The sequence below is a fragment of the Apteryx rowi genome, unplaced genomic scaffold, assembly GCF_003343035.1.
Source record: "Apteryx rowi isolate R43461 unplaced genomic scaffold, aptRow1 scaffold_223, whole genome shotgun sequence".
Taxonomy (NCBI): domain Eukaryota; kingdom Metazoa; phylum Chordata; class Aves; order Apterygiformes; family Apterygidae; genus Apteryx; species Apteryx rowi.
In genome coordinates, this window is record NW_020448564.1 from 604,288 (window position 1) to 617,100 (window position 12,813).

General features: G+C 44.4%; 1 protein-coding gene across 4 annotated transcripts in view; it reads left to right on the plus strand.

Moving 5' to 3' along the window:
• GRAP2 (GRB2 related adaptor protein 2) overlaps positions 1-9,464 on the plus strand; it is a 53,903-nt gene extending 44,439 nt beyond the window's left edge. For 3 of the 4 annotated variants that reach the window (XM_026065004.1, XM_026065002.1, XM_026065005.1), the window contains exons 9-11: positions 5,987-6,099; positions 7,589-7,674; positions 9,381-9,464. In XM_026065004.1, coding sequence (XP_025920789.1) covers positions 5,987-6,099; positions 7,589-7,640 — 165 coding nt within the window. In that variant the 3' untranslated portion in view covers positions 7,641-7,674; positions 9,381-9,464. Of the gene's footprint in view, positions 1-1,002; positions 2,817-5,986; positions 6,100-7,588; positions 7,675-9,380 lie in introns of those variants that run through there. The other variant, XM_026065003.1, reaches the window with a different exon arrangement.
• The last annotated feature ends 3,349 nt before the right edge of the window (positions 9,465-12,813 follow it).

Genomic DNA, 12,813 nt, shown 5'->3' on the forward strand with positions numbered 1-12,813 from the left:
CCTTCCTGAGTTGATGGAGTCTATGGATCCAAGGAGAGGTGTGGGAGAAGGGGAAAGTTTTGCTTGGGCTAGAAGGTGCTATATCCCACAGGATGGAGGAAAAGTTCTCCATGCCCCACAGCATCTTCTACTGCAGCCTTCCCATGAAATAAGAACTCCCAGAGATCAGGTCAGTTAATAGGGGAAAAGATTTGAGACACACACACACACACACACCACTCCTGTCCACACATGTATCCTGCATTTGTCAACTTTGGTAAAGAATTAACCCTCCAGACCACAGCCTCAGACAGCCTGCTGTGAAACCAAAAAGGGAAGGAATAAAGAAGAACCCAGGGAAATGTTTTGCTTAGTATTTGTCTTAGGCAAGAAAGAGTTCATGAGAAAAGAGATTGTAAACAGAGATAAAAGTAGGAAAAGTACATGGGAAGACAAATGTTGCTGTAGTAAATGAAACAGAAGAAGCTGGCCTGCTCATGGAAGAATAAAAGTTTGATGAGCACAGCTGAGCTGTGCTTTCTCCAGTCCAAATGAACTTTTCACCTACATTCTGCTGCAGAACTATATTTTGTTTATAAGTGTCTCCGTGATTAATAAGGTTGAGCAAAAAATGGTAAATGGAAATCTCCTTTCGTGCAAAAGCTGTCCACACAGTTTTCTGTGTCACAGAATAGAGCTGTTGCTGTCTTGGTACACACTTACTGTAATGGCTGTGCTCACTGGAGCGCACTGCAGAAGCCACGGGAACATGGTCGGTTCCCATCTTGCTGCTGACAGGGGAAAAGCGCCAGGGAGACACTCCTCTGCGCTGCCATGAAGCCAGTGGATTCAGGCTGCTAGGTCAGTCTATCTGTAAGAGGGATACAAAGGCATTAATACAACAAGTTCCTGGGCTTTTTTTTTTTTTTTTTTTTATTAAAAGTAGTTCTCTATTGCAGTGGGCTGTGCAGGAAGTGTGCAGCCTTCCACAACTGATACCTGTTTGTCATTTTTTCTGTTCAGTGGCACCTCTCAGCCTTCCTCCCCAAAGGGATCCTGATGATGCAGGATCTTGGAAACTCATTTTGCCTCTGGTCCTTGTGGAGTGCAGTCAAGGATGGCAGAAGCAGCAGGTCCAGCAGTCAGGACCATGTGGCCAGGAGAAATGAGCCTTGAACAGCAACACAGTATCAGCCTGGGGCAGTTTGCACTGCAGGAGCAAAGCCCTGGCAGCCCCAACCCAGAGATGAGTTGAGGGGTGAGCTCTACACTGAGCGGGAAGTGGCAGGTCTTTAATTATGTCAATGTCACGCCATAAGGACAGCAAGGATGTCTAGCGAGACAGAGATGTGGCCATCTGGGTTAGGGCTGTGCTCAGAGTCTTGCTCCGCTTCTGCTACTTACTGCCAAAGAGCCTGTGTTGCACCAGACTAGGTGTGAGAAGTGTTTGGCAACACTGCTCCTTCCAAGGCTGCCCAGGGCTGCTGCCTGTCCCTGCCTAGTATGGCCAGGGCTGCTGCCCCTCCCTGCCCGGCATGGCCAAGAAGCCTCCCAGCACCTCTCTGCAGCTGCAGCTCAACTCCACCGCTGTCCCTGGATGCCCTTCAGCCAGCTCTGCCACTGCTTTGATACAAGGAAGTCCTCTGCAAACACCTGGTTTCAAAGTAATTGGCTCAGCTGCTTTTTAATGAAACCCTATAGAGATCAGTTGAAACCATTAGCATTCCCAGATGATCCAGGCACTAACATTTACTGGTTAAAACATATGCATTGACTAAAGAGCTTCTGACACCCAGCCACTCCTAGCTGCTGAAAGGTTTGCATTTCAGCAGGGAAGCATGAACTGAGTGTGTGATAAAGGTTTTAATAGCACTGAGGAAGACGGCAGAGCATTGCCAATTTCTCCAATTTTTAGAGGCAGCTTTCATGTGACAGACTTCAGGAGCCTTAATTTGCATGAAACGCAAAAGAAGTTTCTTACATAAGCAGAATTGACAGTGGAAAGCAGCTGTGGACTTATCTGCAAGCTACAGGACAGCAGGGAAACAGGCAAGTGGTGAGAAGAGTTCACTGACCTTTGTGCAGAAGGAAAATTCAAAGCACATTGTCTGCTGTCATTGTGCAAGTGTGAGCCGCTTGGTAGATGTCCAGTCTGCTAATGTGAAAATGCAAAATCTCACAAATGGCAGGYGTACAGGGGTCCTTGTAGACATGCAAAAATAAAATTAGCTCAGGCAAGAAAGGGAAGAAGAAGAAACAAACAAATTAAAGATCTCCAGAGATCTTGCACCTCTCCCTGCTAGCCCAAGCAGGCTTATTTCCACCTAGATTTATGAAAGATGTGGCTGTGGCTTTTTTTTTTTTTTTTTTTTTTTGTCACAAGTGAAAATAAGAGCAAATCTGTGAAAAAATGCACTTTAGGATGTGAGTCTATTACTGTGCACTTAAAGCCATAAAATGATGACAGTGTCCTGAAGTCATGGCTGAAGTTCAATTCCTTGTTTAAGAGGCTCTTCTGGGAAACCTTTCAGTGATATTCAGCCACATATAAAGAAAAGAAAAAATAAAGAGGTATCTTTGCTGATCTAGAGGTCATTCTCAAAGCATATCTTTTATGCCTATGCTCTACTGAGTGTGTCTGACACCGACCATAACTTTCCTGTGGTACTGGCCGGTCTCCCTTGTCACTACTGCAGCACCAGCAGGTAATAACAAACACAGGGAACCAGTCCATGGTGACCTGCTCATGACCGAATATTTACTGGCAGGTGCAGCATACCAAAAGTTGGGCTGCAAAATGATGCATTACAACAAGACTGCATTAGCCTTTTGTGATTTTTTTTCCCCATCAAAATTGGGAGGGTGGGGAGGGTGGAATTATCAAACATCAGTTTGCTATCGGCACCAAGGGGCTGGGGAGCTGCCCTTTGCTCTGCCCCGTTTAGACCCTTTTCCATCAGCACCATATGCATGTGCATCACCCACAGCTCATCCTGCATGAGCAGCTTTTTACACTCACTTGGCAGTGGTGCAAGCACAAGGGATGTGTGGCAGCAGGGAATCAGCCCTCTGTAGCTGCCTATCTGTATATCAGAGCTTGCCATTGTGCTGGCAGCTATTCGGATGAAGATGGACTGCCAATAATAATGGCTGTGATTTCATAAGAGCAGGTGAGTCAATCTAAGAGCTTGCTGCCAGCCAGCAGAAAACTACCCCCCCCCTTTTTTTTACTGGGTTAATCGGTTGAGTCAGCTCACCAAGGGCAGCACAACGAGCATCAGAGCCAGCACAGGGTAAGCAGTGGGAATGCACAGCCCGGAGGGGAAAGGGAAGACAACCTCCCACTTTTGGCAGTGGGAGCTATTAGATCACCTCATCCTGTGCTGCAGACTCAGCAAAATGAAAACCTACTTGGCTTTGAGGTTGCCAAAATGCCTGTATATGAATAGGGAATCCTTTCCTTAAAGTGTGTTTGGAGAGATTTGAGGAGAAGGGGAAGGAGGAATGATCTTAGATCTGCTGCAAATAGCGTGTCCTTCATCTCATCTGTGGAAGCTCTTGTAAAAGCTTTTCATTCAAAGGGCAAAGCTATGAGAGCTTGTTGTTCCTTGGACTGTAAATTAGAGCAGAAAAAATAATTCCTAACATGTTTGCACTAGCAAAACACTCAATCATTCAAGCTATTATCAAAGTTACCTCCAGGGGGAATAGAATGTGCACAAAAGTTTTCAGAAAAAAAAAACAAAAAACAAGAGACACTTTGCTGCCCTGTGAAATAGCTAAATTAGTGCCACTTGTTGCTGATGATTCCCTTTCTGGGTGGGGTGCAGCTATCAGTCATGTTTATCAGGTTGGAGAGCACAACAGTACTTACAAGTTAAAATCTTCAGCATCAGCTGACCAAAATGATAGCTGCATATTCTCATTTAAAATGTGCATAACTTTAAGGGCACAGACATTTCATAAGCACTTACACAGTAGACTGCATGCTGGAACACCAATCATAAACATCTTGAATTTAGAACTCCAAAAATATGAGATAAGGCTTCAAGACACACACATGGGTGGTTTGCACTGACTCTGGACAAATTCAGGTTAAAGCACACGTATTTAAAAGTGAAGGTACACAACTGGAACAGCATAGCAAGCTTGCTATGGTTCTCCATCACGCAGTCTTCAACTCAAGACCAGCTGGCCTTCTAAATGAGGTGTTTCAGTTCAGCCAGAAGCAAGGAGGCTGGATACAGGAATTATTGGGTGAAATACTCTGGCCTGGGTTATGTGAAGTTGGAGAATGCAGTCATGACCATCCCTTCTGTCTTCTGAAGCCTTTGGCTCCATCAGGGAATTGAAGGCCAACCACTATGATGTGATATTGTCCTTACAATAAACATTTAAATATGAGGCCTATTTTTCTGAAGTGCTGGCTTCCCCAAACCTAGAGGAAGTTGTCTCTGAACAGCAGTCTGGTTTATCCTCGGTGTTTGGCTGTAGCACATGCAGATGTGAACATGACTCTGGGAGGAGAGGAGCACCTAAGATATCTGAGCAGGCAGTGGGACTATGCTTTGGCTGGGTAAATCACTGTTGCGCATTTTAAATCCATGGAGCTATTCTGATTTTCACCAGCTGAGATTCTGCCTCATTATTCCAGAAAGAGATCATAATTTAATTTGATAAGATCTTCATGTAGTGAGGCAAAGGGTGTGGGTAGTGATTTACTCCTCTTTGAAATTGTGATTTTCATCTTTCATCTATTTAAAGAATCTTTATACTTACCTGCGTAAGACTGTCTAATATGGTCAAAGCCTCATGGTTTTCTTTTCTCATGACTCAGACAAAGCTGACCACAGCTCCAAAGCTCTTCTCAACATACTTTTCATATTATGCTTTATTGTTTCTACCCTCCTTACTTTTGCAGCCTCCAGCTTATTGAAAAAGCTGCTGCAAAGGTTCTTTCCCACCACCTCTGCACAGGGAAAATGCGTCATTTTGGAAAAACATCCTGTTAACTTAGGGCTAGTTCATTTTGGTAAATAACCCAAGCTGGTGACTGTAGCATGACTATTTCACAGTAAGTGCTCAAGTCAAGCATCCTGCACGGATGCATGCAGTCCATGCAGCGGAAGTGGAGGTCACTAGGTTTGGTAGAGGCCTGTCTGGTGTAGAATAAGAGACCGCACAGGGGAGTCAGTGAAGGATGATTGTGTTGTARATACAAATCAATGACTACCCCACGTAGAGAAGAGCTAACATTTTGAGAAGCACAGTGCCCAAGAATGCTGGAGACTAGCATACACAACACACGTGTTGTGTTCAAAAGCATTAACTGAGACTGACTAACCCATTTTTAATGCAGCTGTTCATGCAAAATTCAAATTTATGTTGAGCATCCTGTTACTTAGAGCGTGGGTGCAAAACTCTTTCTAATAGGATGCACAATGCTAGTATAGGCAAGGCTTGGCTGGCTCAGCACTGCAATCACATCAGCCTCCTATTTGCATCCCGCCACTGTCTCCCTTTGCACTCCTACATTAGCTGGAAGCTCTCACCTTCATCATCACAGCTTCTAATGCCTTCGTTCTGCATCCCCAGGTCAAATGCTTCATTATGATCCTGAAATTAATTTTGCAGTATTCCTAAACTTTGCCACCCCCATCACCTTCCCCCTCAACAGTATGTGCGTTTGTTTTCCATTTCATTTACTATACCTATTATCACTATTAATATTATTTGTRTTAGGAATGCTAGATTGGCACCAAGAGTCCATAGTGCTGGCACTATGGCCATGCCCCAGAGCTCTTGCAACCTCCTACAAGTGACACGAGATGGGTACCAGCAGGTAGACAGGAGGAACGCAAGGAAGCAATGAGGCAGGATTGGTCACTGCGACAGGCCAGAGTAGCAGGCACTTTTGTCTCACCCGAAAATCTGAATGCACGCTACATGAGTAAAGTATTTCCCTTCCTTGACTTGAAATCTCTTTTAAGACTTGTTCATGTTACAGGACCTACAACACCACCACCACCACTATGCAGGTAGTAACTCCTCCATCCTCTCAGTGCTCCCAGACACTTCTGCCCTCCCCTCTCGCAGCTTTGCTCCCAATGAACCACAGAGGTAAGTTAGTTATTTTACTTTCTATCAGCAATTCCCTGCTACCTACGGAATCAGTGGGGCCCCTCGCCTGCCATGCAGCCAGCACTGCTCCGCRTGTGCAGTGCAGTTTCCAGCTCCCCATACCCAGAGAACGCGGTGGGCCCCAGGCCCCTCCAGACCTGCACAGACATGGCCAACCAGCCGACACATGGCGAGTCTGGCACAGCCTTGCGAAATGAAGAGCACCAAAGAAAGGAGGTCCTTAAAGCAAAGCTCGCTGGTCCATGTAGGACCACAATTTTTCCCTGGAACAAACCTTTTGCCTCACTTTGTCAGCCTGTACGCTATAAGATAGGGCTGTCCTTCTGCCCCGTCTATACAGTGCACAGATGCTCAGGCCATGAACTAATCTGAAAATTTGGGTCGCCCCCGTGATATGAATGATTGATTGCAATTAATAAGGGATGAAGCTGGGTAGACCCCTGTACTGTGGGGATCCAGAGTCAGCGCGTTTGGCAGGACTCTCTCAAGCTTCAGCCTTGGCATCCAAGTCTATATTTTAGGAAGCAGCCTGTGCTGGCTCAGTGGCAGAGATCAGAAGCAATTAGAAATAAAAAAGTAACATATGCCAACTAGGGGAGGAAAGAAAAAAGAGACCGCAATTGTTCTCAAGCAGAAAATATGAAGTGTAGAAAACTGATAGGGAAAACAGAATACATCAGGGACACAAGCCTGGCTGGAAAAGCTAAAAACAGTAAAGGATTTTAAGTAAATCTGAAATAGGACAAATTCTAGCAATGATACACACTTAACATTTTTTTTGATACAGAGAAGACACAAAGCTTTGCATAAGCTTTTATGGAACAAGCAATGTATATTGAACTTGCAGACCTGCATCCTATAACCTTGTCCCCAGTCCCTCCAAAATGCAAGGGGTCAAAGGAAGACGACACTGAAAGCTTTTGCCTGGACCTATCTACCTGAGAGAGGCTGTGAGAGGTTCAGGCAATAAGATGGACAGCAGGACTGGAAAAAAGGAGAGGATGGTTTTCATCAGAAAGTGACTGCCAGGTCTGTGAGATCCTCAGCGTCACACTGAATGGAGGACAAAACGGGGAGTCACAAAGCTCCAAATCCTTAAAGAGGTCTTTATTTACAAGCAGAATTTCATTATATTAATGGCATCCTGTGCCCATTAATTGCAGTGAAGCTTCCTTGCCTAAGTGGCAATTGAATGTCTAAATATACTTAAGCATCTGAACCTCCAAAATGGACTCCCCCAAAATTGCAGAGTCCTTGGAGCCTCTTTTGTATAAGGGCTTCTGCAGTGGAGTATGGTGTGGGATCAACAAAGGGAGCATCCTGTCTCTGTGGCGAAGGGGAGTTGCTGCGTACAGGATACTCTGGCACAGACTGCTGACATTGTGGATGAAGCAAATTGCCCATGTCTTCATTTTATTTCTCTTGGCTTTCCCAGTAATGTTTCTTCCACATTTCTTTGGTTTTGTAGGGGGGCTGCCTGTGGTCGGAAGGTCTATCATCTTCCCATCATGACATCTTGATAGCAGCAGAAAGAGTGGAATAGAGCACTATGAGGTAATAAGCATTCAAATAGGTCAAGAGCTCACTTGGGGGTTGTGCATGACTGGGTTTTCCCAACTTTTTGTCTGAAACAAGTGTTGATAGCATGAGGGCGGTCAGCAGTAGTGAGAATGCAAATATAAAACCAAGCCTCAGTGGTGCTGAGGAAAAGTACATGGGGCAAGGAGGAGTTCGTCTTGCATATTTGCTCATCGACAGGAAAGAGAAGTTATCAAATGCCACCCAGGAACTACTGAGTGGGATGCAGACAGCTCTGTGTTTCCTTCCTACTCCTCTTTTCTGCTGTCCAGGCTGAGCTCATGTTCTGAGAAGTTTCTCTTTTGGTGCATTAATGTGTCGAGCGCCTCTCCCATCCTACAGTGAACTTGCTGGTCCCTTATTTTCAGTGTAGACTTATTTTCAGTGTGTGTAGAGTACTGTGTGTGTTTGTGCATTTGTAGAAGATATAGCTAGTGCCTGTTTAAATGTGTGGGCATGCATGCTAGTTAGGAGTTCCACAATTTCTCCTGGAGTTTCCTTATGTGTAAAATGGAGATAATAACATGTAATTACGTACCTTGCAGGGCTGTTGTAAGGACAAATTAACCAATGCTTGTGTGGGTGTTTGCAGATGAAAAGCATGATATTAAGACTAAATATAATGATTGAATGTTATAGAAGAGAGTTTGTATTTATTATGGTGATTGAACATGAGAGGAGAGTGCTTTGTGAGTGTTCATTTCTTGTGCAGTACCAAGTATTTGTGGAAGGTGGGAAGCTGAGTTTGGGGTAGGTGTCAGAGAAATGGTTAAAGATGATCTTTAACCTTACATCCTGATGATTTTATTATCTTAACTAAAACTGATGCAGAACAAGGAAGAAGAGAATATAGGAATGAAAATAGGTCCAAGCTGTAGAGGAAAGGAAAGGAATGAAAATAAAATGCAATTAAAGATCATGATTTCAAATAACAAAAATGCAAAAACTGAATTGGAAAAGAAAAGCTAGGGGAAATGAGGACAGGAGAAAGAAAAGAAACCTCAGGTCTTCATGGTGTTAAATTATCTCCGTACATGGGATTATGAGAAAGTAAACACCAATTTAAAAGAGGCATCAGAAACAATTGATGGAAAGCATATGCAGGGAAAGAAAAAGAGAGTGGGATGAAAAGGAACGAAGAGATGTGTTTAATTATTTTTTTGTTTTCATTTAATTAAGTGTAGTGACATCATTCTTCTATTTCCTATGCTTTGYTGAGAGAGGCATCACTTCGCAAACCTTAAAAAAAGATAGTTGCAGGTATTTTAGACATTTTTTCCATGTGTTCCATGGACAGGCTGTTGAGAGTTAAGGTACAGATGCTTTTGCCAACCTGAGAATGGCCCTGTCTAGTTTCATTTGGCTTTCATGCAGTCTCTGGAGAATTAATGGAACAAATTCATTTCCATTGACTCCAGTGAAGCTGCACCAGGAGTGAATCAGACCAATTCTCCCTGCTAAATGTAGCTGACTCTGTTACACTGTGAAACCCTGATCCAAAGTCTATTTCAGGTTAAACCTGGAACATTTTGTGATTAAGCACAAAAAATAAAACCAAAGCTTAATTGTTATGATCTGTCAGTGAGGATGGTATGTGGGTGTGTGAGCAGCCCTGAGGAGTGGCAAGGGGAGGGGGACCATGAGAAGGAGTAAAATAATGGTAAATAACCATTTCATTGCAGAGTTTGGGGACGAAACTGCCTTTCTTTGAGAATTGTCCTGGACTGGAGTGAAAAACATTGGCTGACAACCTTTCAGGGCCCTCTTCTCCTCCACTGCTGCCTTTCTTTCTTCTCTTCAGACCAGGCACCCTTTTTTCCTTGGCTCAGCAGTCTCCGTATACATCTGCAAGCCTCAGCCCCATCTGCTCCGGTGGCCTGTTTCTCTTTGCTTCCTCTTTTCTCCCTCTCCCATCCCCATGCTCCCTTCTCAAACATCCAACCAAATCCAGGATGACTCCAGTTCTTCACCTGGTGCTAGTTTCACATCTTTTTCTCACACCCCAAAATTTATTTTTGGCTGACTCACCCTCACCTCACCTCACTGACCTAAATTAATCCTTTGTGTAACTCAACTGACTAAAATTGACGTAAATGGAATTACATCAGAGCTGAAATTAGCCCAGTTTGACTAAAATAGCATCTGCCTCTTCTACTGAAACATCATTTGTCTCTGCCCCACCTCCACCCACATATCATGGTTTTAACATTTCTTCCTTTCTCTTCACCGCTCTTCCTCTTACTCCATTGCCAAGAAGAGGCTGCACTCTTTGGAGGCCAGTATTGCCACCTCCTCCTCTATTTTGTCCCCACAGCAGAGGCTGTCGGCCTCTGTTCACAGCCGTGCCTTGCCAGTGTCCAAGTCTGTTCAACAGCTTTTCATCTTCCATTGGAAGATATCATTTGCTGTCACTTGTGTTAGCAAGGCACCAGCTGCATTCAGAGTTTGATTGCAGTGGGCACTCAACATGCCTACAGCAATGATAGTCTTACTCCAAAGAATTTGCAAGTTGAAGAGCTGAGACGCACTAAGTGGAGGAGAGAAAGCAGGGGAAGGTGAAGTGACCTGCCAAAGGTCATACAGCAGGGCAGTGGTAGAGTTGCAGCTGTCAAACTTTAAGCTCCTCTTCCTTTTCCATGACTATCGAAAAATTTTCTGCCAACTTATCATTTCTCATCATCTCTTACAACCCCTTTTCTTGACCCCTCACCCTCATGCATGTTTTAACCATCTCCTTCACTTTCTTCTTCATCCCCTCTGGCTTCCTGGCTTCTTTCAGCTTGCCCTTGGGGCCTGTTCACTTTGTCTAAGCTTTCTGCCCTTCTCTTGGGAAAAGCCTGGGCTGTTTCCAGCACGCTYTTCTCTGGTTGCTCCATACTGTGTGTTTGGCAGTGTGCTCCACCATTCACATCTGGGTATCTCTTTGGGGCAAGGTTTTATTCTGTAATTACCCTCACTTATTTATTATCATGGCATATATATCTGCAGTGTTATGCAAACCATAAAGGCTTCTAGTTCTAAAGGTCACCATGGGTGTATCTTGTATTTACCTTCCAAACGCAGATAAGCTTAAAACAAAAGGGACTGGCAGGCCACTGAGTAGATGAAGGCAGGGAATCATCCTGATCTAACTAATTCGCTAGGGCAGTGTTCACAAAAGTATGTTATCTAGCGCTGCAAATAAACAACCCAATCCACACTTGCTCCATTCTRGCTGACTGAATTAATTCCCCTGCATTGCTGTGTAGTTTCATGATGGTATGTGGTCACATCAGCCCAAAAGGCATTTATGTGCTGATCGCCCAGAGCAGTAGCCTATCCATTTCCCATGCTAAATGTCAGGGCTGCCCAGTCTCGCATAYTGGGACTCACGTACGGCACTTCTTGTTCTCCCACAGGGTTTCACAGCTGCCTCTGTTTCATTTTGTGACATTGAGGGCCAGCCACAGCTTTCTGGAGGTGATGGGCAGAGGCTTTGATGCTGCTCTGCAGTGGGGGGATTTGTCCTCAAGCTCAGAAGAGCCTTGCTGGGTCTAATGCCCTCCAGGCAAAGCCTAGCAGGAAAACTGTGTTACATGGTGACCAAGGCCACCAGTACATCTCTATGTTGCCTGTTGCACTGTTACCTCAAGCACTGGCGAGAGTGATACTTGAGAGAGCTGTAATTTGCTATTCACATTGCTTTGCTGTGTTGAAAGAGGATCAGAGGGCAATTACCTTACATGAGAGGATGAAATGACCCCACTGCATTGCATATGCAACTTGCAGGAAGAGTGGAAGGATAAATTAAATTTTTGTGAGAAATGCAAAATGCTAAGCCATTAATTCCAGTCCTTCCCAAGATCATCCGCTGTCTAATTGCATTTCCTGTCTTACTGTGGCTTAGGTCAATTGTCGGTATGGGGAAAAAAAAATCCAATCATCACTTCCTCCACTAATTGGCAGCCTCAACAGAGTGGATGTAGAACCATGATGGCTGGAAACTCTCATCCTGCTTGTCAGGGCAGAGATGCTCCAGGAGGGACGGGGATTGGCCACAGGCTGGGCTCTTCCTCAGGGGATGCAGCTGCCTCTCCAACAAAAGGAAATAAATACGAGAGGGTGAGGGAGTCTGACGAGCAGAAACATGTTACTGAACCAGCCTTGCTGTAAGAGTAAAAGGAAAAACGTCCTTGGTCACTCTGGAGGAAAGATTTTAAAAAGATCCCACTAAAAGATGGTAGGGTGAATAGAAAACAACAGGCAAGGAGGATAGGCTAAGTCATAAAAAGAGATCTACACATTCTCCATCCTAAGAAGAAAAAGGAGGATGGAAAAGCTCAGAGCCATGGCTTATTTCTGCTACAGCTACACACACATGCACGCACGCACGCACGCTCAGGCTCCTTCTGTGTTTTTCATGAGGAGGCCAGCAGGGTAACCTACTGCAGCCTCAAAACAAAGAAAGGTAAGAGACAATCTATTTGAAAAGTATACCTTTCGAGAAAGGAATCTCTTAAATATGATGCCCAAAGTGTTCGGATATTAACAGATGAGAATGGCTTAGGAATCTGGATTAGCTCAGAACCCATGTGATTATTTTTAAACCTCTAAGACTAAAACCGATAAACCCTCCTAAGAGAAACGCCACTTATTTTAAAATGAGCAAGAAATCTTGATTAACTGAGTTGCAGAAGAAATGGATCTAAAAACAGTTGCTGAGGGAACATAAGTGCATTATGCATTTGGGATTCACCTTTGGAAGAATTCAAAACCAGATCTTTCTGCCAATGTTGATCTGAAAATATGATATTCTAAGCCAGGATTCAGGTGTTTGTAGTCCTGGGGAGGGATGGCCTGGGTCTCTGTCCATATGACATTGCTGTAGGACCTAGATGTTTCCTGCCTCAAAGGCTGGCTTGCTTAGAAGCTCTTCCCTACTGAATTAGGATCCAAAGTAGGAGTGTGTCATGTGTTGAAACTTAGGCAGACACTCTGCTAGTTACTCTTGGAGTGGCTTTGGGGTGGCCAGACYGCAGTACTACTTGAGGTAACATTTTAGACTGGGATACATGCTGCTGTGAAATGTTTAGCTCCAGCTGAAGGGTGCTTTGTCCATAGTAATGGCAGCCAGAA